At 30.7% G+C, this 26,631-nt stretch overlaps 1 protein-coding gene across 5 annotated transcripts in view; it reads right to left on the reverse strand.

Annotated features, from left to right (window-relative positions):
• Positions 1-26,631, reverse strand: part of LOC143258556 (beta-1,4-N-acetylgalactosaminyltransferase bre-4-like) — a 68,008-nt gene that overhangs the window by 20,842 nt on the left and 20,535 nt on the right. For all 5 annotated transcript variants that reach the window (XR_013032355.1, XR_013032356.1, XM_076517687.1 and 2 more), the window contains exons 2-3: positions 3,884-4,116; positions 2,602-2,789 (exon numbers count right to left, since the gene is read on the reverse strand). Coding sequence is in view for 3 of the 5 variants with exons in the window: in XM_076517687.1 (XP_076373802.1) it covers positions 2,602-2,789; positions 3,884-4,116 (421 nt within the window). In the remaining 2 variants the exon portion in view is untranslated. The remainder of the gene's footprint in view (positions 1-2,601; positions 2,790-3,883; positions 4,117-26,631) is intronic.

Consider the following 26,631-nt stretch of genomic DNA (forward strand, 5'->3'; position numbering starts at 1 on the left):
ACGGATTTAGAAATGAGCTTCTTGCCTTAAAACTGATTTTGTTTTTAAACAACTACTTTATATGAAAGGTTTGCATGCGCTAAATAGTGACGTGTCACCACAGTTAAGAGTTATAAGCTATAAACACGAGTGACGTGTTTTGTAATTATGTAAACTGTTTACAGCAAATTTTCAACAGTGCAGTGCTATTACAGATAGCCTTATGACAAAAGAAATCATTACATACTTTGGAATCAGAGAAACTTGTACAGTGAAACTTTAAGATGATAATAAGCTCCAGAAGCACACCCTACCTCACTCAAAAAGCTGTAGTGCCATTTTCAAAGTAAAGGCCATCATTATGAAAGAGGATCATTTGAGCCAAAAAAGTCATTTGTAATAAAGTTTGACGTGTTTTCTGATATCGTTAAAATATAGTAAATAATGGTTTGAAGATGAAGAAAGCTCATAAGCATTTTAACCATATAATAAAATCAGCTTCTATTGCCTCTAAAAAGAAAACACGACTGAAGAAACTGGAATTATAGCAGTTTCATCGCCCCCAGCGGCACAGTGGTAAGTGTGCAGAATTATACTACTGAAACCTGGTTTCGATACTCGTGGTGGGCAGAGCACAGATAGCCCTTTGTGTAGTTTTGTACTTAATAACAACAAAACAGTTATAGCAGTCCCATCCATCGACATACTTGGTAAGTTCAGTATCGCATCTAGGTTGGACTTTTAGGCTTACGATGCATTTAGACATTATGTTGGAAACAGACGTCTACGTTTAGTGGAGGTATTCTGTGGCAAGTATATCGAGGTATGTGTTCTAAAAACTTAACCTTGTTGTCCTTTGCAGAAACATGTTAGAATGGAAATTATGACATCGAACAATAACGAACAATTATGGACAAAAGAATAAGTATAGCCTACGACTCAAAAAACGCTTCTAAAGACAGTACGAGAACTCGAGCTCTGTTCTTAATATAGTACAATTAACTCTTAATCAGTTGGCATCGGCATTTTCTAACCCTACAAATTCAGTGACAACATATAAGTGTATTCAGTTTATTTAAATAAAATGCAACTTTGGATTTATTTTAATTCTACACATTCACAGAAATAAAAAAATGGGTATTACTCATCATACTGAAGACACAGATTACAATGACAACGATTGGCTTTTCAGCTGGAAGTAAAATACTAATCCACTTAAAAATTGAAATATGTGATTGTTCTGTTAGATCAATCTTTCCCAACCTTTTTCGCTGCAGCGTTCCCTTTAGCAAACAATGAGCGACCGTGACTCTTCTAATAAATGTTTAGGCCATTATGTTATTTTACCAAAATGAAAATTAAAGGAATAATGATAATTTTTCTTGTTTAATTTTAACACATATAACTTTGAAAATTTGTGTTAACTTAGATGTTACAATTTCGTAAAAAGCAGTAATTAGTAAAAGATTGGAGGAGCTACTCATAGTCTTAAAACAGTAAGCTATAAGAACAGATTTTGCATAAGTGTTATAATTAGTCTTGTTGGTTCGAGTGATAAGTGAATACTCAGAAGCTTTGCCAATATATTTCCCTATCCTCTCCCCATTTTATAGAGTGGAAATAGGGAACCAACATAATATATAGCTTAAACCTTTTAACACCCCTTTTCTTAAAAAAAAAATTGAAGCATTTAAAACACATACTTAATTCTGAAGATTATCGGAAATTAAACTGGCAGTAGTTTTTTAACCCTGTTGAACCCATATTGTACAGTGTAACATCAAAAGGTGAGAAAATACTTTGAAAACATGATTTTCACAAACCTAAGACTATTTTATTTCATGTGTTTTATTACACTTTCACAGACATAATTAGCTTCTCTTCATTGTAATAATTCTAAGGAATTAAATAAAAAATGCACTATTTTGAAACTTGATTTTCCTCAATGTTTGTAACAATAACATGAATTGTTTTACTAGGTGGCGATCTGACGTTAGTATTTGCAAATATCACGTGATAAGTTTACAACTTTGTATTGACGTTTCGTTGGTTATTCTAACGTTAGTTTCAGAAAAAAAACGTTGTGGGAGAAGTCAATGTGCTTTAAAGATGTTTTAAATAAAATAAGTAAAAATTTTATAAAATTAAACCTTGTTATCAGTTCGTCAAAGTTTACTGTGTAATTTTTACTTTTTTATTTGTATATTTGATTAGTAATCAATACAGTTTTTAACAGATATGAAAATATCTACTATTCATTCAGCAATATCAAACCTATTTATCTATCTCTATAGTTTCTTAGTAGCTCAACGATAAAGTATGAGGGGCTTATAACTCTGAAAACCGGGTTTCAATACCTGCCGTGGGCTGAACATAAATACTTCATTGTATAGCTTTGTGCTCTAAAACAAATAAACTACACAAGTCAGTTTCCTGAAGACTTTTGACGTGAAACGTCATCTTCAGTCTAGCAATAGGGTGAACAAAACCATCTTATGTGCTCAAAACGAAACTATAATACTTCAATTCCATTAAAAGAACTACATTTAAGTATTAGACACTCAGGTATACGAACAGTTGCTGATGCGTTTGTTAATAAGTGATTACAAAATATGTACTTACGTATAATTAAATTTATCAACAGCAACAGACAAGTGCCGCGGAAACTGCGGACAAGAGTACATGTTCCGGTCGTCCTCTGGGATCATGTCTACGTCATGGAAGACATAACAGTGATAAGCGGCTTCCTTCAGTGATTCTCGAACTCCTGCGTTCATTAGGACGCCCTTATTAAAGGTTCCATTTCCGTACTAGAATTAAGTATTGATATATTTATATACGAGTTAATGAATAAGAAATTAATCTACACGAGAAAAAGATTTATACGAGACAAAAATAATCCGTAACTCACTCACACACACATATGTACGCATTTGATGCAAACTAATATAAGATGAGTATTGTATAAACTAATATAAGATGAGTATTGTATATACATGCATACACACATTAGATTACCTCGCAGAAACAAATTACTTGCAATTCAAATTTAGCTGTAGCACATAAAATCGATAAGGTACATTTGTAGCTGTAGAATTTACAAGGCCTTCTCCCTTATTTGATAATCACTGTCTTTTATATTAATAGCGTCATGATAACTATCCAAATAAGTTGTTTGTTTAGTTAACCGTATTTACAACTTCAGGAGACGACTATTGGTTAAACACTTTTACCGTGAAGAAGGACCAAAAAGGTCGATTCTAAGCGAAATGTAATTATTTAGAAAAACTATATTTAATTTGAAAACTACTGGATCTTGTGATGTTCTCCACGCTTTTTGTAGTCTATTTTAGCAATTAAACGGTACACATTCTCATGATAAAATCAATCAATTCATATTTCCATCAACTTCTGTTCTCTAAATTATAAACTACAGGAATTAAACAGCATCTGAAAGGATAATGACAAAGTTGTATATTATACAAGTTGGAAAATTTCATTGTTCTTCGTAGCCCTGAAGTTGTTTAAGAAATATAATTCTTATTTTTAAAATAAATTCTAAAAAATTTTTTTCTTTTCAAAATTCTCACCGAAACATAATTCAACATTAAAAACAACGAAACTAACACATAGATTAATATTTTCTTCGTTAGTTTGAGATAATGCTTACCAGTTATTATTGTTTGTTTTGTTTTTGGGGGGCAAGGGAGCAACGCTTGTCTTAAACATACAATAGCTTTCCAGTTAATTTTAACTACAATCCTAGAAGTATTCGCAAATATTAAAAAATTGTAGATAGATAAAATTGAGAACGGCTAAGGTCATACAACACTTGAAAACCAATATACATTTGTGTTTTAAAAGTCATTTTTTAGGAACTGGACAACATTTACAACATACTTACTTGTTCAACAACATAAATCTTATAATTTATTAGCTGCTGTTGAAGAAGAGGATGGAGATGGTAAAGCAGAATCATTAAATGCTCATGTCTGTCTCTGAAAGGAATGATGATGGCTACACGATGACGTGATTTGCAAGAATACGGAGACCAAGAACCACCTGGTTGAAGCTGAGAAACAGTTCTAAATATGTCTTCTTTTGTTGGAGCTGCAAGTGTTAAGTTCATTCTTCCAACTGTGAATATAAAAAAAAAGAGAAACTTTCAAGGTCTGTCCAATATAGTTCTTCAAAATTTGTCAACACTGCAAGATATACTTCGAAAATAATAACAGCGTAGTTTCTTTGTCTGTCTTGATGTTTATTTTTTAAATATTTCAGAGAAGTTAGCAAAACACCTTGATTGAAATAAAATGGCTTGAGTTTCTATTGTTATCAAAGGTGGTAAGTCAAAACAATTATTCCATTCAAAGCATATGTTTAAAAAAATTATGATACTCACCCTTCATAATAGATGCTTTTATCACATTTCTTGTAATTAGTATATTATACATCTGAAATGAGCGATGTGTAAAAAAATAAAATTTCAGACAAGCCCTTTTTTCCTGCCTCAAGTCAGTGCCCTCAAGACTTTTCACCATTTTGACTCAGTGGATAAAAGTGTCTCAAAAGTGATATTTGTATAAAGTACACGAAATTCAATGTTTTAGCGCACAAACCTGTTAATATATATATATATATATATGGCTCTTGAAGGGCGTTCTTAATAACAAATTGGACCTAACATCCCCTGTGCATTCCTCTCACACTAGAAAAGTACATCTTTTTGTATAAAATTCGGGCATCCCCTCATTTAGTAGTCTAATCCTAGAAATGCTTGAGATGTTTGTTGACAACTAGACACACTTGATTTTTTGGGGGAAGTTGGTTTTTTAGATTCGTAGTTTCTAGTCTTAATTTCTTTATAAACTTCTTTATTGTTTCTAAATTAGAGTGTGAGGAGATTATTGATATCACTTGATTTGTTCCTTCTCGCATTGGAAATACTTAACCAAACTTGAAGAAACTAAGAACAAGCTAACTAAATAGCTGTTATTTCAGGGATAAAATTTCGTTTACTTTAATGTAGTTTTCTAAACAAATTTGTATTGAAATACGCTGCTTAGAATTTTCTATTTTATATATCCAATAATTTTTGTCTTTATTGGTATGCAATAACATATGTACTTTAATACCTTATTTTTTCCATTGCAATTTTTAGCACATCAGACTACAAAAGTTGAAAAAAACACTACAAAAGCTAACAACGATTAATAGATGACCTAAGGCCTGACCTTTCAAAATGGCGAGAGATCAGACTGGATAACAATATTATTGCTAAAGATATTATTGATCAAAATCCATTTATATCCAACAAACATATTTTCGTTTCAATGAATTTTATTTTATTTTCTGCTTTTATGGGTATTGTTTGAAAGCTAACTATAATACTCGATAAATAAATATTTTAGCTAACAAAATATTTTGCTGTCCTCTACTGTACACTCTAAACGTATTAAAGCTTATTTAATGTTTTGTCATAGAAACAACTTTCAGTACCTGTCAAAAACGTATAATTTGACCCAAAATATTTTCCAGAACAAACGGAATCTTTAAAAAACTATAAAGCTCTCGTTCATAAGTTATATAAAGAACGTACTTGTTCTTATCCACGCGAGCAATATCTTCTCACTTTCCCACGAAACTACAAATTACTTTTCAAAGTATTTAATTCCCTCTACATTGAGTAAATACTTCATAACTTGTTCTATCTAAGAGTATTTGAGCTTTACCTGTAGCTGTTTTGAAAAATGAGTTTCATTAATATTGATTCAATCATCTGCTTTGTGTCCATAAAAAGATGGGAACATAAAGACCTTACTAGGAAAATTTAGAGAAAGAAAAAAGAATGACGTGAGAATCAATATACTACTAGTTATGCTCTCAAGGTATGATAATTTCTTACGTATTTTAAATTTATTGCTTTGCGATAAAAGAAGAATACTTAAAGTTTATAAATTTATTGTTTACAGAACAATACTCTCGGGCAGAAATGTAAGTTTAAATATTTGTCTCATTTTTAAATTAAATTAAATAAATGTTCAAATTATTTATTCTGAAACGTTTGAAGCAGTACTAAAATATACTTATAATTGTTAATGTTTCTTAAAATTTGAAGATTAATATGTAAGTGTGCACTTGACATCTGAAAGATGAAGATTAATATGTAAGTGTGTACTTGATATCTGAAAGATGAAGATTAATATGTAGGTGTGCAATTGACACCTTAAAGGTGCTTTTTAGCCCAGAAATGATTAAGGGTTAGCAAAATGCATTCTGCTTTTAAGATGAGATGGTTTTGCTGGGCATATATGGAACATCCCTTCATCAGAGAATGGACTTCTGTCTTCTTATACAGTAATCATTTCTCAATAGTGTGGTTTTATAAGTGTCAAGAATGTAGCAGCCTGAGGTTTTATAAGTGATAATGTGGTCATTGTGGTTGATAGTGAGGGCTTCGATGGACTCTTAGTGAAATCTGGTTTAAATTGCTGAAGGTCACTTCAGTTGTATCTATGAAATATTTTTCCAGAGACGTTGGAATTAATTCCGAGTCTTCATTGTATATTAGATAATCCTATATTATAATGCCACACATGAAAAGTAGACAAAACTGCCCTTCATAGTAACTGTCGATATTCATCAGTGGTCCAGAATTATGACAGTTATGAGTTTTTATAGCAAAATTACGATCAAAAATTCCAAATCAACTGAACTTTTATATAAAAGTTGAGTTGGGAGTGTAGGGTCAGATAATGCTTACAGTTAGTTTAACCTTTTCTAAGAAAAAAGTCACTAATTTGAATATAGTTTCCACACTTTTCCTAAAAACTAATATTCATAAGTACACTAACACAAGAATGTGTATCTCCAAGCACTTGCGAATATCCAATCCATCAAGCTTTTATTGGAATCTAACATGCAGATATTAATTGAATCTTTGACCACGCAGCGTTTTTAATAATGGTTTCACAGGTCAATGAGTATCGTCATTTTACATCTATTACTCTTTTCACCATTATCAGGTTGTTACGTAGCAGTTCCAGTTTCAGCGAGGAAGAAGCAAGTTAGAACTGTAAACTGCTTTACTCCATATTAATTCAAGAAATAAAGTGAACTATTTTACAACCGCTATTAGTGTTTCCAGCCTTGAATGTTTTGTAGCCTGTTTATCCTCAACATTAATTTACCTTCTGAGATAACTTAGATGTCATATGTTTAAAATATAAGATCCATCTTGTTCAGAAATAATATTGAGATATTACATTCAGCAATATCCTTATTTCTCAAAAGCTCAGTTCTATACGTTAAACGTTTTTCTAGTTCAAAACTTATAAAAACAATAAACAGATTGTTTTCTTTCTTTTTCAATGAAACAATAATTTTTGCTTTCTTTTAATAAGCGAAAATCATTCTATGAATATTCCAATTGCCACAACAGAAAAATATTCTTTCATCAACATTAATAAAAACGTATGTGTCCATAATGTTTCTCCTTTGCTGTACTGTAGACTAGCACGGAGATTTTTCTCTCTCTCTCTCTCTGCACATATATATATATATATCTTAGTAACTATATATCTTATTATGCAACCACATAATAATAAATATTTCAGTTTAGGATTAAGCTAAACACAGTTTTTTTATAATAGGTAAATATGAGTCATGTAAAGTTTCTTGCTCATGTAAGCTAATTGTTGTGGTCTTTATTAAACTTACATGTCTTAATATTAAGGATAATTTATTTATATGTCTCAGATATTATGCTTTGATACGCATTATTAAATATTATATTTGTTTATTATTAAGAACAGTGCTGCACAATGTGCTGTTTATCATGCCTATTCCAGGGTTTAAACTCCAACGTTTAGTATCATAAGCACTCTAGTTTACCGTTAAACCATTGTGTTGGGAGGGAAGTACATATACAACCCAGTTCCATATATAATGTTAAACACTTGTGTAGATTAACATACAAATATACTTATCTTAGTGTTACATCTAATAATATACAATTGAAATACATGATGTAACTTTCCAAAAGTAATTCTGATAACCCTATAAACAATGGCAGCATCAGTCCCTCTTATCATGAACTAGAATGTGTACATACATTGTAGGTGCAATCTATCGAGTCAGTGCAACGACAATCCAAAGGATATCATTGAAGTAAAAGTTATCATAAATATAAATCACCCGTGGTCCGTGTAATAGTTTATAACAGTTGTCCTCCACGGATATTTATCTTATCTTGAAAATATTACAGAACTAAACACAAAGCCTCTCTCATTGATGAGTTCAGATTATTAATACAGATGTTAGGTTTTCAGATTAAGTTCAACTGTAGCAATATGGTTAGTTAGCATCACTTCTATTGACTATTACCACTGCAACTGGAAGTTAAATTTTAAATTATCCATAGATACATAAAAGTATCTATGTTTCTTTCACCAGTTCTATCACCGCAACACACAAAGGCAACAAATTAGACTGCATCCGTAGCACACCATATGACACAACCTCTTTCTCAACATGCACGTTTACAGTTCACTGTTCTTGCACTATATTTTACTAGAACCAGATTATTTTTCTACACAGCTGAAACCCATTTATTACATAGGAAAATCGACTGTTCACAGTAAAACAATAAAATATGAAGCAGATACCATTTAATCAGGTACGGTGCTAAAACAAAGTTGGAAACATGCCTCTCTACCCGCATCAATTTTATCATCATTTACCCAATCAATATTTATGTTAAATGGCCACCATTGTGACTTCATTTAAAGTGTCTGACACATAGTAAGATCAAGTTATCTCTCTGAAACTATGGAAGACTATGTCAAGATGATTAGCAACGAATGAATTTATAGACCACCTAGAGCCCGGCCACTCAAATACAAAAGAAATATAGTTCGTAAAAATAGCAAAATTGAGTTATTATTATCATTATTTATCTTTATTCCTATTATTTTAAAATATTACCTGGGTCTCTAATGAACTGTAACCCCACCTGAAAATGATCCTTTATTGACTCTTTAACCCTCAACTTATCAACTTAAATTTATGTTTTTCACTAGTCGTGAGATTCCCATATTGCATCATATTGAATAATTTCATGTTTTTATTTGTTACAAAATTTACTTCAAAGGGTCAAACAAATAAAATGTGTGACATCAGTCATTTTCTTTGTGGGAAAAATAGCGGACCCTAGCAGTATAATCGGGTTATCGGGTTATATCTTTGGTTAATGTTTTCTACGGCTTGTTTGTCAGAATTCTGCAACTAATAAAGTGACGGTCACGGGCAACTTCGTGCACAGATAATTTGGAAAATATGCTTAAACAGTTTATGTAATCCAAGGGCAACATCACTAATGCTAAAATTAAACACTGTTTGGTTAGTCTTCTTTACGTCATAATTTTCTAAAAGAGCAGTGTACATGGGTACCTACTGCCAGTCTCTCTACTGCTGTGTGACAGAAACTTGATAGAGTTTAATAGAGGATCTTCTCTTCCACTTGTTTTAACAGATATGGTTTTCTTGGGTACGGTTAGAAGCAACCACACAAAAACGAATATGAACACATATTAAAGTTACATAATGTGGTTTCAGGAAGTTAGTAGTGTGTCTTGTTGATTTCAATAGCTTCTGACTGCAGAATCATAATGAAATGTTGACTGTTACAGCTAGTGGTGTTCTGGTCCTTTGTGAAATTCATCCATCATATTCTGCTTACTTTGTTGTCACAAGTGACCTTAGTCAGTGTTTGGTGGTGTCTGGGGTATTCAGTGAAAGTTTAATAAATCTGAAAATGAGTGTCACGCGTCCTTAGGACTCATGTGGTACCAATAAGTCACTCAGTAGCCCCTTATGAACTTGTTGTGGAGGATTTTCTTCTGATTCATGAGTTACATACTTAGTTAACTAAGATTGTTCACACAGTACAACTAACCCATGACTATAATCTAATTACCAAGTACATTGTACAAGATCTCTAATAATTCGAAAGCTAAGCCATAAAAATCAATATCATAGTTGCACTGAAACATATCATTTTTAGAATGTTGAAAAAAAGTAGTCCTCATACACTAGATTAAATATGGAAAGCTGCAGACAGAAGTGGCGAACTATTGGCATGACAATTTACGACTGAGTCTTATGTAATGGAAACTAAGCTGCAGGAATATTATAAGAATACACTGTCGTCATATAAAGCATTACATGACAGAGCAACACAGACTGCAACAGTGCAATGAATCTCCAAATATTTTTATAAAATATTTTTATAACTTATGGATCCCCCTATACAAGAAACATATAAACTATTAGGCTGTCAAAATTACAAAAAATTACCACGGACAAACAAATAAAATCAAATAATATGGAATTTGTTTGGCTGTAAAAATAATTTAGATTTCTACCACTTAAAAGTTATTAATAACGAATCACTTGAAGTGTTTGACAAGACGCTTACAAAAGAAAAATGAGTGAAATAAAAATATATCAAGAGTGTTTGATTATGAAAACAACAATACACTTACCATGGAGAAATGCATAAATTATTTTAAAATCATAAAATACTTACCACGAAAAAAGTGAGATAAAAACCGACATGTGAATTTTTAGATATCAAAATACGTAACACTTAACATTAATAAATTTACGTTGAAGTCTAGAAGGTATGGAATGAAAATCCTCAGAAATAGAACTTTATTAAAACGTTTTATCATGTTCATGATATTGGCAACAGTCTCTACAAAAGACGTGGGAAAAATTTTGCTCTTACCACAGAGTGGTAAAAATTTTATAAAGTATGCTAATGATGTTTGAGATAATTCACTATTAAGGATAATGATAAACACATTAAGACAATGGAAAGGAAAACACTATCCTACCGCTTCAATATAAGAAAATATCGTGATCAGTAAAAGAACCTGAGCTCAGCATAGCTTCTCCTGCTATAGTAATCGATAAAAGTAAAAGGAAGAGAAGTGTTAGGGAATCTTTAGATTAATCTTTTATCATGTTATACCGCATCCCTTGTAGCTCTTGATCACGCCGCAGTCTTCCTGTCGCCTCTAGTGATGAAGACATAAACTGATACTGTGGCGAGTAAGAACAAAGGTTTGCCAAAAATCTCTTAGGGTTCGTTTTTTAAGACCTTACTCAACCTATTTACGGTGAAGAAAAGAATAAAAACTCTTTTTACATCAGTCGCAAATTCTTAGCCAAGGCTTACCGCTGGGAAAGTAATAAACAATATGGGCGAAACTCTAATGCCTCCTATAAGCAAAGCGGTAAGTCTGCGAGCTTATAACACTAGAAACTAGGTTTCGATACCCATGTTAGGTACAGCTCATATATCTCTCTGTGCCTAAATACAAACAAACAAACGAAGTTTTGACGTCAAAAATATACAATGAATAAAAATTAAGCAAAAGCAGCCTTTACCTTCAATTTTTAAGTTGTTCGCTATAGCTTTAGAAATACATAGGAACACGAAATCAGTATGATGATAAATAAGAAAATACTAAACACTTTCTGAATATGGATTTTCGTTTTTCAGAAGTATTGGTCTTTGAATAAGAAAAGTGTATCTTCTGATAATTAATATTCATAACTACATTCTTTGTTTCTCTACAACTTACTTCTCTCCATCCTCTTACACCAACAAAGAACTCCTGCTCCTCCTCTCCAACTGAATGAAAAAGAGTTTCTCACTCAATCTAAAAATTCGATCATTGATTTAGGGTGTAAATTGGCATAATATTTCGTGTCCAGATGGATATTTCTACCCCTTGTGTTTTAACATGTTCACAGTCTTATGATAACATTAAAGACAGAAGAAAAAAGGTCAGCATATTATTTGACTCTACTCCATATAAATTATATACAAAGTCAAGAATTAAGCAGCAACATGGCAACTTCTCATGTACTTCTATGTTTCTGGAATTTGGAGAACCTGAAAACTATTTGTAATATTCATACATAACGGTAAACGTGGTTTTATTTTACTTTAATAAGTTTAAAAACTTTTAAAAGACACTGGTCTTTTTGTTTAATGAGTTTCTTTATTATTTCACAAAAGTATTTTAAAGATCCAAACAAACAATACCTCTTACTTTTAATTATTAGTTTTTATATATAACACTCAAGTAAATAGAACAAAATTCTAGTTAAAGCAACCACATTAGACACCTATATACAGCTAGTGTGTTATTTTTGTTGTGAATGACCAAGAGAAAAAATAACGCAATAAAAAACACTGTTCCAGATTTCATAGAAAATAGAACAAAAACAGGCTAAAGTTCATGTTCCTGCATAATGTAAAATATACAGGTACATTAACACATAAACGTACTTATCATAGTATTATATCTAACCAATTTAGATATAAACTAAAATAGGCTAAAATTCTAGGCTTCAGAATGTGAGTTAATCTCCTCTAAAAAAAGTAACCGTAAAAAGGTGTTACCTAAATACGTTATTTGTTTATTTTGTTGTGGTTAAGCGTAAAACTATTTGTGCTCTGCCTATCATAGATATCCAAACCAGATGTTTATAGTATTATAAGCCTTCAGACTTACCGCTGAGCCACCGCGGGAGTAGTGGCTTTTACTCTTAATTAAATATTAGAATTTGTATTGTAATTAACCTTCAAATATAATAGCTAAATTCGTACCAAATAAATGTAAAGTTCAGTAAATATGTTAAGAAATGCAAATACGGTGTGATTATATAATACAGTATTAAAATCAACTTTTTAAGAAGCGAACTGAGTCTACGTTAAATTTCACATTTAACTATGTTTATAAATACATGTATATGAATAAATTATGTTTCTGAATTAATATAACTTTATACAGCTGTCGTCAATAAATTGGACAGAGAAAATATGAAAGGTGCATGTACTCCTAATGTGAAAGAGTACAAAGTTGATCGAAAATGTTATTAGTTGTAGGGAACTTCTGAGGATATTCGTATTCAAGATTTCTCTGGAATTAATTGATTCTATGCGTGTGTTCATTGGATTTTTTAATTCCAGAGAAATCTTAGGCTAGAATGAAGAAAGGTTAATAAAACATACCACTGGATGGGTAGAAAGGAAATTAAGTTTAATTTAGTCAACAAGTAAAGTTAAGTAGTTGATCAGAAAGGTAAACTTCATCGATAATACTTTCTAAAATTATTTTGTGGAAAATAATCGTAAATATTTGTGTTAAGTTTGGTTTATTTTAATTTATAGCAACTGATCAAGGAGATATCCAGGCTTAATATCTTTAAATTCGCATTTAAAAAGAGTATGTAAGGTTTCCTTGATGCCGAGAGACCCATTTGAAACAAAAATGTATTCTAAAGACGGCTGGTATGAGTATTAAAATGTTAATTAAAATAAAGTATAGAACAACGTTTCGACCTTCTTAAGATTATTTTAGCTCTTTGTTCTGTACTTTATGCAATCATTCATTTAAATCATTTATGCGACATGTGGTTAGTTTTATGTCTTAGATCTGGAGCAGTTGAAGTAATATAATAGTTATTACATACAACCAAGATTTTTGTGTCGTACCGTCATTTCTCTTTAAGTGTTTGAAATATTTTGACAAAATAAGACATAATTGTTTATTTATTTTACAATGAACACATTCCTGTTTTCAGTATTTTTCAAGCTCGTACAAGTTCACAAAGAAACACAAAACCCAAATCTCAGTTAGTTGGTGAAGAAACCTTAATTTTAAATTTAGCTCGGAAAAATATAAAGGTTTATATATACACACACAAGCTAAACAGAAGTTGTTCTATGTTTATTTAGTTACAACTTTAACATATACTAATTATATAGGTACTTCAAACTTCCGTTCCGTATGAAATGTATTCACAAGAAGATTTTTTATATAAACGAAAATATTGTTTTGTATATATAATATTATTTTTGGTCTAAACGCTTACTCAGAGACATAAAAATTCTGGCTGGTATAGCCAGGTGGTTAAGGCACACGACTCGTAATCCGAGGGTTGTGGGTTTGAATCCTCATCACACTAAATATACTCGCCCTTTCAGCCCTGGGAGCGTTATAATGTGACGGTCAATCCCACTATTTGTTGGGAAAAGGGGGTAATCCAAGAGTTGGCGGTGATGAGTAACTGCTTTCCCTCTGGTCTTACACTGTCACATTAGGGACAGCTAGCACAGAGAGCCCGCGTATAGCTTTGTGCGAAATTCAAACAAACCATAAAAAGTTTAAATAAATTTGTTTTAAAGTCTTTATCGTGTTTTTCATGTATTTCTACTAAACATGATCCCAAGTAGGGAAAATGTAATTCATATATTGATCACTAGTCATTATGGGAGTTTTCAGAACTTCATTCGCATCCTAATTTTTTAAGACATTAAATCAATGCATTTAGCATAATTATATTAATGGCTCAAACTGTACGCTGTAATTTAGTATGCAAGCACACACTCTTAAACAACAAAATATCTTATACAATTACAGAAACTTTGTGTTATTTTAAAATAAACAAAAACTCTATTCAGCAAATACATATTTGTGAAAATTGTAACATAATTGGTTGTTGTAGCTATAAAAACGCACAAATTTGCCTGTTTTCTAACAAATCAAACTACCTGCGGTTTCCATTTAAAAAATTGCTTATTTAAGTACCTTATTGTGTTATGAAGTTACACTGTTATTACGTTTATGTAAATTGTAAAACATTCAATACAACAATTTCGCATGAGGCAATGCATTTGTGTTTGGTTTTGTTAACCTACAATCATTGAGTTTCTTTTAGCATTAACTTTTGTTGTTGACATTCAAATGTTAGATTCAGAACGCAATTCAATGTGCTCTTAAAAATTTTTTAGTAAACTAAAGGTATAAACCTGCATATCTTTCACATTTTACAATTATTTCTGTCTATGTAGAACTAGCTGAAAATTGATTGTGTAGTGTGTGAGCAGACATATATCGAAGAAGCAAAATTACTTTGATTTTTTTTCTTATTCTCTGACATATTCGTGAAGGAATAAAAGTAAATGTCATTTTATGATTATACAACGCCTATTATAACACTAGCATTGTATAATATGCAAAATAAAAATATTAACTCAAAAACAACCTAGATAATATTTTTTAAATCTTCAGAAATACTTATTTTAATGGAACAGCTCATAAAAAATATATGACAACCATAACGGAAGAAGATTATGTCAAAAAGTAAGTCTAAGTGCTTCAATTAAAGAATAAAAACTTATTATATGATGACGTTGTTCATGAGATTAAATCCTCAACGAACTACAGCTTGAAATTACATACCATATTTCATCATAGAAGTGAATAGCCGAAGAGATGCTTTTTCCACCTTGATTATTAAAAAAGGTGAATGAAAAACTTCACTAAAAATGAAAATGTTTCAATTAAACCAAAATTAATTGTTAAATAAATAAGTTTTTTCTTGGAAGGTTTACTTTGAATAAGTTCAATCCACCACATGCAATTCTACAATATTAATGACAAACATCTTTTAAGCCAGTAAAGAATCACTTACTGTTAAATCCCACATTAAAAACTCGCTGAAAAGAAAATGCTATTTCATTAATCAGCTGTGACATTATATCACAATGAGAATGATAACATTTTTTTACAGTTTTTTCTATAATCTTCTATACAATAGGTTTCCAATAAAAGGAATGCAATAATATCTTCTCTGCTCTTTATATAAGGCATTTGAAAATATTAATTATCATAACATACAACGCATTATGCCAATGACATGTTTCAATCGCATTACATTCCCTACCGACCTGATGAGCTTTAGGATTAAACAAAAGATCTCGTCGACAGATGTGTGCAGTGCTCGAGGTAAATGGTTGAGACGATACTGTGTTCTAATACTGAGAAACCGTACTTTAAGACGTAAAGAAATTTGTAAAGAAAAATTATTATCACCTTTATTGTAATATAATATCATACGAACTACAGATCAGTTGGTCTCGCTTCTTCTGCATACGGTATTAGATTACATAATAATTGATAAAATGTTATATCTCTTGATTAACTTATAAATCTAAAGTTACGAATGTAATAACAATCATTTTTGTAGAAAAAGACTATTTATTTTAAAATGAACTATGTAGTCGGTCCCGAAAATCGATTTTGCTACGAAGTTTCCTCTATATTTTTCCTCAAGTATTCACTTTGATGTGACATGAAAGTAGCTCTGACTAAAAAAAAAACTTTGGAGAATACAAAATGCGGGGAACAACATTAAAATAACTTACAAGTCATACAGTTTTTCAAATAAAAATAAATTTTAATAATAATTTTATTGATAATGAAAAATATATTTTCCAATTGCTTGAATGCCCATGGGTGGCTCAGCAGCAACTTTGAGGATTTATAACATAAAAGCTCGAGGTCCGATTCCTGCAATGGACATAGAACAGATAGAACATTTAAGAAAAAAACAATTTCTTGAAGATGATTATTAAAATGTTTTATAAACTCATGGTGATAAAAATCTTTTTCTATGTCCACACTGTTGCATATACTAAAGCATATAATTTCCTTGCATCGAATGCGTACGTGTATTTTATGTCGATGTTCAATTTTATAAACAGAAATAAGCATTTCATTTTTATATGGAACATATTTAATGGCATTACTTTTGTCAAATGTCATAAATATAAATACATAACACGATAGTTAAAGAAAACTAATATTGAAATTACATCCAGTTTTATTTTACATGTAAAAATATTTCACAAACACTTATTTGTATGTTGGTAACTACCAAGATACACAATGGATCTTTTGTGTTGTTCCCACCACGTGTGGGTAATTCAAGTTTTGGTGTTATAATCTTTCAGACTCGGCGCTGAGCAACTAACTGGAGATCTTCAAAAATAAAGAAATTTTTTTTTAAAAAAAAGCTCGTTATTTGGTTGAAAATAAATAAGTAAGTGTTTAAATAGTTCAAAATGTTATGTTGAAAATAGTTAAATATATTTAAATGATTCTTATTTTTAAAATTTTCTTTCCCCTAGAAGTAGGAAAGTATTAACTAAAACATCGTCGTAGCAACGGTTTCAGTCTTGTCTTCTTCCACATGAGAAAAACATTTAAAAGTGAGACCACTACATAAACATATGCAAAAAAGCCTGATGACACACCCTTTACACTCAGACTAACTGTATTAATTGTAATGCTTGTAATTCCATATTAATTAGACACCTTCATCACTCCTACATCCGGTTGTTAAGGCAACTAAATTCAACACCCATTCATTGTCAATTAAGAATTACATCAGAGTAAGTTACAAGTTGATTTACTAATTAAAATTTCATCTTTCTTCGCTCCCAATAACGTCATGTAGTCTTAGTATTCCTTTTATAATAAATTAAACTTTGTAAAATATACATTCTACTTTTCGTTTGTTTTCTAATGAAAAGTAAATAAATGCAATAAATAGGTTAAAACGTTTCCTTGTTATGATATAGCACTGTATACGAAAACGTTGTTTATTTTTGACATATTGTCATTTTCTCATCGCTAATATACTAATATAATTTAAATGTTTGTATACATTATATTTTTATCTTTTATGAAATACACGTTTTGCTGAGAAAGATAAATTCACAAATAAATACGAAAAACTTATCAGGTCAGAAATACATATTTTTCGGATTTTTGGACCGAATAAATATCAGTAATGTATGCCCTACACATATACAACATTCACAATGCTTACTAAGTCACTTGTTAGAAGTTATGATATTGATGAACGGTTTCTCATATGTTTTTTTACTCCAACTACTTTTTATGTCTTCTTTACTCTCTCTTTCATTTTAATATTTCTTAATTATTGTGATTATACTGTTTTGCTTTATTGGGTTAAATTTTAGAGCTATTTTTTATTTCATTTTCATAGTATATTTATCAATATTTCTTTTCAATATGACTAATTTATTAAGCACCAGGCCCGGCATAGCCAAGAGTGTTAAGGCGTGCGACTCGTAATCTGAGGGTCGCGGGTTCGCATACCGGTGGCGCCAAACATGCTCACCCTTTCAGCCGTGGGGGCGTTATAATGTGACGGTCAATCCCACTATTCGTTGGTAAAAGAGTAGCCCAAGAGTTGGCGGTGGGTGGTGATGACTAGCTGCCTTCCCTCTAGTCTTACACTGCTAAATTAGGGACGGCTAGCACAGATAACCCTCAAGTAGCTTTGTGCGAAATTCCAAAACAAACAAACAAAACAAATTAAGTACCATCATAATTTTTATGTTTTTCTTCAATTGCCCCTTTCTCTTATGCTATCACTCTTTGCTTCATTCTTTCTTCTTCGATATTTGTTCCTCTTATCTACTACGTCTGACCACTATTTTTCATTTCTCACATTTTTTCCTAAATTACTTCACGCTTCTTCTCATTTTATAACAGTTTATTCATTTACAATGTCTCTGTAGTTTATCACAAGATAATTTTTCTTTAAATAATTTTATTCAAGTTTTGTTTTTACCCTACAATAAATTGTAGCCCGTTTCTGATTTTCTTTTCTAAAATATTATCTTATCTTATAAATTTATATGCATGTATATCACTTCTACATGCTAATTACCTAAGCTGTCGGTAAACACATGACTGAAATGACTGATGTTACATAATTAATCACTTCGCACAACTAAAAATTCCGATGTCTGAAAGGAAGTTCGTTTTGTTATCTACCAGCAACCAAACACATGAACCAATAACAAATTAACGCCTAAATGTCCGCTCACTCGGTTTAGCGATAAGTCTGCGAGTTTATAAGAGTAAATAATCAGGTTTCGATACATAAGTTGGACAGAGCACAGAGAACCCATTGTGTAGCTTTGTCCTTAAAACACAAGAACAGACAAACCCCTAGTTTTACAACCTGGTTTAAGATATATAACGCAAAATTAATAAAAAAATTCTCTAATGTTATTTACTTAAATCAATTCTTCATATATAATGAAATTATAGTTAGGAAAAAATATTTTTCTTCCACAAGGTATACATCGATAGAATATTTCAGATAATTTTCTTGATATTTTATTCACGATAATATTTACTTCTGCTTTTATGTCGTTGCTCTTTTGTTTTGTTTTTAGAGCAGTTATTTCAGTTTATAATAAATCTTACGAACGTTTCAATAATTTAATAACGTTTCAAAAAATTTAGATATCTCTTGAATTTATTGATTAAATTACCACTGATCCTTAAAAAGCACCCCAATATTTCAAAAATATTAAGTTTCAAATTTAGTCTAAATCGAAGGTTTTAACCTCTACACAAATAACTAATTTTTATCTTAAAATATTTACTACTTAACCTGCAGTAAGTGATTAATAAAAATAAGTCTCGTTTATTTTTACTTCTTTGCTAGAGACATAAAAAGTTCAATCCTGGTATGGGAAAGTTCTTATATTTCTTATAAATAACAAAGGAGATATGCAGTGGACGAAAGATGGTATTTGGGCGATATACTGTGAAAAGATCTGTTCTAGTGTAACCCACAGCATCACCTTTGTACAAAGGGATTGGACAGTTGGTTGAATTATCCTAAAGCAGAAGCAAAGGGAGAACTTGAAAATTTCCATCATAAGCATACAGTAGCAACAGCTGTAAAGACCAGCATCAAACTTATATTTGACAGACTCTCTAAATCAACTTTGCTTCAAAAATACTTGGAATGCATTGCCTAAAATCCTAACGAGTCATTGAATCACATGATCTAGAAAAAATTCTCCAAGTCTTCGTTTGCTGGTAACAAAGCCGTTTTGTGGTTGCTGCTGATGCTGTGTGCATCTTTAATGAAGGTGATTCATCCAAAATAAGAGTCCTTCAAGCAACGAAAACGATTGCATGATCAAAAACAAAAAATGCTTGGAGAAACGTTATGTGGAAAGGATGAAAGGAGCAGAAGGGGTTTCATTGAAAGAAGAAAAGTAGGAACGTGTATTTTGCAAAAATATCAAGAATGGCTTTGAAAAAGCTGCTACCAAGAGAGAAGGAGATGTTTATGCTTCGGGGGGATATTAGATACGAAAATGAAGTTAGGATGGCTCTTGGCGCCTACAGTTCGATTGAAACATTTTAAAATGTGGCAAATGCTCACATTTTCTGAAAGCTTACTGACATTTAATTGTAAAAAAACTTTAACGGCTGTTTTCTCAAAACGTAGTTTTCACTGGGGTTACCAATTTATTAGCATGATAACCTTACCACTGAAGCCAACATAAGCATGAAATTTAGAACACTGGGCGATATTACACTCTTCCATAGCTTGAATGTTTTTTAAAAACTATAACAAAGACCTTTTGCATTGTTTTATTTTACGTAAAATCAACTGTATGATATTAGATCATAAACAGTGCGTATAATCTGATTGAAGCTTTGAAGTTTTAATGACTTAAATATGATTTTAATTTATTTAAACAGATCCAAAAATGATGTTATAGAAACTTCTAATGTATCTAACATTTTCACATAGAGAACAATGAGTATACACATTAACAAATATGTTTTTTTTCTTTTATAAAAATTAAATTGATCAAAAATTACCAAGTATGTAAAGAGTATTGGTGAAAATAATAACTTGTTCTGGTGTCTTCCAGACTGACTAGCCAATTATGCTGAAATTTAATTAAAATTACAATTAAAAATCGATTTATGTGTTTAAATTTTTCAGCACTATTCAGCAGTAAAACATAAACTGTGGTCACTTAAAACATTTTTAAATATAAATATTTGAAATGCTTTTTTCTCTTATTTCTCCCTGATATTACTAGAGGGCGCTAAGAAAGCTTTTAGGCATTTAACATGTAGATAAAATCACGCTGACAATGTTACAGTAGAAACTTAAATTTAATACAAAAACAACATATCTTTAGCATTAATAAAACTAAATATCTATAAAAGACATATTACTTTATGTCTATAACAAAGGATTAGTCTTGCGAGTTTTGCCCAAAATAAAATATTTTAAAGACTTATTTCCTATAAAATAGTCACTAACACTATTTATGTAAAAACACTTGAAGTTTTGTACGTAATTCCAGAAATTTGATTTATCCTTAAACTTTGTACTACATCATCATGCCGTCCTTACTGAATGAAACCAATGTCATAAATCAAGTTTTGGACTAGAGTCAATCATCACGGATCTTCTGCATCACTTGCTGAGTAAAGGGTTATTTTCGGAATACTTCAGTTCGTTGCTTGAGCTCTCTTTAGGCGTCACCATTGACGTCAACATAGCTAGTGCGTATAAAATATTCACACACAGTCTTAATTTGTTTTAATTCAATAATTTCATAAAGGATGCGAAACTCGTGATACTCGCTACCAATAAAAATGGTCAATGATCTAATAACTGTTAAGTATTAGGTCGTCCTTCATTCGTATTTTTCCTTATTGCTCATATGTTTTTCAGATCAACTGTTGCTCTTTAGTTTTTAGTTAACCTCCTCTTTTACGCAAGTTTATCTTCTGTTGTGATTCACAAAACATATCCACCACAAAAACAAAACACCCTTACCGCTCCACACAAGTAGAATAGAATGAACAATTAAACTATACACAACCCTAGAAATTGAACGTGACGTTCAATGATTAACATGAAAAGTCTTGTTTATGATGATACAAAACAAAGGGTAGTATCCTCTCCAAGTCCATTTAGTTAATGAAACCTCCATTGCCTCTGTTGTCACAGTTTACCACTCCCACTGTTCTGACATTACATAAAGTGTTCGTTATAAGTGAGCAGCTCTTTCGAACAGAACTGCTCAAAACAGAATTTGCTTATATTAGATACACAGTAGTTTTGATTTTATAAATTGAAACATTAGCACTGTTACTTTTCATCTCTGACTATGAACAACAAATTTCTAAAACTAATTCCAGAAACCTAGCCTAATAAATATTAACATAACGGAATAGTCGCATTACTTACTAGACAAACTAAGAAAATCGTGTTGTTATATTATTAAATTTTGGCAGATAAATGTATGTACGATTCTGTTCCAGTACAATTTTAGCTTATTAAACTGTAAAGTGAGACTATAATATAATGTATCCAAAATTCTGTTTTGCACGTGAATGCCATGAAAATTAAACCAACTTGAGTACCCTATTTAAACTATGAAATTGCATCAAGCTCTATATATAAAAAAACGCAATATTCTCTGTAAACAAATGCACTTGTAGAATTGTACCTAATAATATTTTTTTACAAATAGAATAAGTAATAAGACAATAGATTACTTGAAGCTTCCATTTTCCAGTTGAAACCGTTGTTATTATAATTTTAATTAGAGTGTGTTAAGAATTATTTCTTCTAAGTTAGTGAAAAGTATTATGAGCACAGTATTGGATTAGCTATAGGATTCCTTTTTTCTCCACTTCTGTGTGACCTTTATATGAATAGGTTTGAACGTATTACTCTTAATAAAGCTTCTTTTTTTTTTTTCAAAACCTGATTGTTGGATTAGATTTGTTGACATGTTCTTAGTTTGACGACATGGGTATATTGAGTTAAAAACATTTCCAAATTATCTAAACATGGTTGATCGTTCTAAATATATTCATTTTGGTATAAGATTGTACAACATAATTGTTTATTATTTTGAAACATGCTTATTAAAAACATAATAATGGAACTCTTTCCACAACTGTTTATCGGAAATCAGTCTTAATGCTGCCCCATCAAAGTTCATGTCACAAATTTTCTCAAAAACAAGCAGTTTTTCTTACTTATATAGAAAGTGCATTTAAGTTTTATTCTTATTCTAATAACTTGAAACAAATTGAATTATACAGAAAAGAACTGCTAACGATAGGCATTATAATGTGCATATATTTGAACGTATAACAGAAAAAAATAGTTAAATTTTCATTAAGCAATGTACAAGATTAAACAGTGTCTGTGATAATAGAATTATTAGTACAGTAATATTATCACATATACAAGGTATAACTAACCAAATCACCAGTTTATTCAGAAAACATAATGTTATTCCTATTTTTAAACAAGTTAACAAAATTAAAGGAGTTTATGTATGCTTTTTTTTATAGCAAAGTCACATCTGGCTATCTGCTAAGTCCACCGAGGTGAATCAAACCCCTAATTTTAGCGCTGTAAATCCGTAAACGCATGGCTGTGCTAATGGGGGACAAATTAAAGACAATAGCTTCCGGTCTACACTAATTCGTATGCATTGAGAATAGCTGCTTTGACCTTATAATTATTTATAGTCTTCTAGTGAGGAAGCGACATAAGCTTCTTATTCTTCATTGGTTAAAATACTTTATAATAATAATGACCATTTTTAAAGACCATTTTATGGTTCGGGCAAACTTTTCAGAATATTAGAAATATTTATCAACTTCATCTTCATTAAATGGTGGTATCTTAATACATCAATTGAGTTCAAAGTTATCATTTTATCTTGATCGATTGAAGTTGAGTTTGATTTCCATTTCTCTCAGCTTAATTTCTTTATCAGCTTCAATGAGAACGTTTTAGGTATTGAGACGATTATTATTTTTTTGAGCTTCGATACGAATTTGTTTACTTCTCTGCTTTGATACAAGCTTGTTCAAGCTCGATTTCTTCGAGTTTTATCTGGATTTCTGGCTAATCATTACCATTCAACCCCGATTGGCTAGTGGAAACACTGGAGTAATATGTTTTTAGTTCACTTTTTCCTCATTGATTTCTTAACATATAGTTCTAAAACATTGGCATTTTGTGTAATTCACTTTTGTTTTACCTTTCTAGTCGTTCGAGAGAGAAAAGAAGAAAATGATAAAAAAATCTTCATAATCAGACATGATCAGATCTTTTTTGCATTGATAAATATAAATTGAATTATAACTTGAATTGGAATTTACATTAAACTTTGTCTCTGATTCAAATCTTGGACGATCCCCAATTCATTATGTTACGTATAACAATTTCAAATATTCCAAAACTGAGTTTAATTGTAATTTAGATTTAAAAGTTAAATAAATGTTGATATGTATCCAATTTTTGATATTTGCCAACAAATTGGCAAACATTGTTTCTTTCTTTTTAATACAAGTTTATGTTAATATACAAACAATAATACAATTTACTATAACAGTTATTACAAGTAATGACCCATGCACAAAAATTTTACAAACTTACAAACAATATAGAGTCTTCTATCTAATCTCGAGCTTTGTTGATATCCTATGGAGGGTTCACGAGGAACAAATTAGTTTTGAGTTGATATGGGGCAATTCGCTTCACTGGAAGCTTGTTTATTTTGTTTGTTTTTGAACTTCGCGCAAAGCTATACTACGGTTATCTTTGCTATCTCTCCCAAATTTAGCAGTGAAAGACCTGAGAGAAAGCAGCTAGTTATCACCGCCCACTGCTAACTCTTGGGATACTCTTTTATCAACAAATAGTGGTATTGACCAGGAGCAAACTAGCTCCGTATTTTTCTTTCTTCGGCGGTCACACATCGAGTTTTTCCAACAATGAAGTTATGTAGTGTTTTCGTAAAATTATTAATGTCCAATATAAACCCGCTGAAGTTAAATGGTTTGAATGTTCGAAATTTATAAGAGTTCCTGGTCAAATATCTGAAGTTCCGATTAGTATGTATTTATCGCTTCTAGAAGCACGAAACAAAAACTCTCATAAAATTATGTTTTTAGGAAATTCACTTTTTTTTAACAACATAAAAACACACAGACAAACATACACACTCGAAAATTATTAGTGGGAAACACACTTCTTTCTTGCAGGAATCACAGTCTTTACTGTGATTAAATAAAAAAAATATTTCATGAGAAATTAAGCCAATGAAAACACTTATTTAGGGTGAACCAAAAAGTTATTACTGAAACGTCAATGAAACGTCTTTATTTTAATTTAAACAATTAATTAAAGACATCCTCAGAATTAATACAAAAGACTTTTGTACTTTAACCTAACATTTGAATACATACGTAGATATACACTTACAAAATACTCCTTTAATGTTACCAAATAACTAAATGAACTCTTGAATAAAGATGAGAAAAACACATATATACATTAATTAACACACTAAACACGTTACCCACTATCAAGATATAATACACACGTAAAACTTTGCTTTGGAAAGACATTAATTTACTGTAACCAAACAAATACATCTCATAAGACAATATTAGGATGCAAACCTATTTACTACTAACAGTAATTTAATACATTCAATTCTAGAAATATACATATGAATAACAAGTATTTTTTATCATAAGCAGGCAATTATATTTATTTTATAAAGTTCCACATGAAGCATACTGTTTTACTAAAACCAAACAAATAAATCTGTCTATAGGACTAATCCTAAAAAAATATTCCTTTAAATAATAAATAAATATATATGTATGTACGTGCAGTTTATAAACTGTTCTGAAAAATAATGCATTTTCTTATTCTAAACAAATTAAATAAATGCATATTTAGAACTATATATATAGGAAACTATATTTTCTGATGAAACCCTACAAATAATTATATATGTCTAATTACTACCTATGAAATATGGTTCTCTAATTTGGCCACGCTATTTGATGCATCTGTAAAAATTGTTACTTGAGAAGCAAATTATTCTATATTAAGCTAACACTTATATGTGTAGGATTATATTTAAGATATACACTCGTTACTCCAGCAAAACAAATTACATGAATTATTAGAACTGTATCAAAGAAATGGGAATACACTTCATTACTCTAATCTAAGCAATACAAAAACCTATAAAACTACACCTTTTTTGTTGTTGTTGTAAACCTACCAGTAAATACGAAAGTAGAATTACACCTAAGAATTGTTTGCTTGATTGTTGTGCTTGAATGCAACAATAGTTATAGAATAAATATGAATTTTTGTTTGTTTGATTTCTCGAGCACAAAACAACACAATGGGCTATCTACGCTGTGCCTATCACAGATATCAAAAATCGGTTTTTAACGCTGTAAGTACTCAAACGTACCGCTGAGCCGTTGTTTGGTTAATATAATTCTAAATGAACTCATATTCTCTATTTTACATTTCAACATCTTTATACTGCTTTATTCCATTTAGTTAAATAATATCTAATCGATTTCACTCATTATTAAGCCTGAGATTTGTTGTGGAAAATACAAGTATTGAAATCTGTTAATTAATCTACTAAGTCGAAAAACATAACAAGTGACGGGTTTCTGAAAACGTAACAAATATCACGGCTTATGGTAATGTTTGGAACGTTTGCAAGTATAGCAACCGATCAGATCAATAAATAACGGTGTACAGTATCGATACACTAAATGGTGTGAGGGTTGAACTTGGAAGCTTTTTATGTTCTAGTCCCTTCTTTTCTCTGTACATTGAAAATTTTCTCTTAGTTACTTTAATTTCATGTAATATATCTATGTTTGTACAATGTGAAAAAAATGTATTTATTTATTTATCAGTTGAAAGGTTACCTTGTCTTCCCATATCAAATAAAACAAACAAGCGATAAATCTAAAGAAATGAAAACTGAGCATTAGTGAAAGCAACTCAAATTTATAGCTTCTTCACTCCTGTGTTGGAGGCTTCAGGCAGCTAACCAGATAT

The sequence above is a fragment of the Tachypleus tridentatus genome, chromosome 8 (genome assembly GCF_004210375.1).
Source record: "Tachypleus tridentatus isolate NWPU-2018 chromosome 8, ASM421037v1, whole genome shotgun sequence".
NCBI lineage: Eukaryota > Metazoa > Arthropoda > Merostomata > Xiphosura > Limulidae > Tachypleus > Tachypleus tridentatus.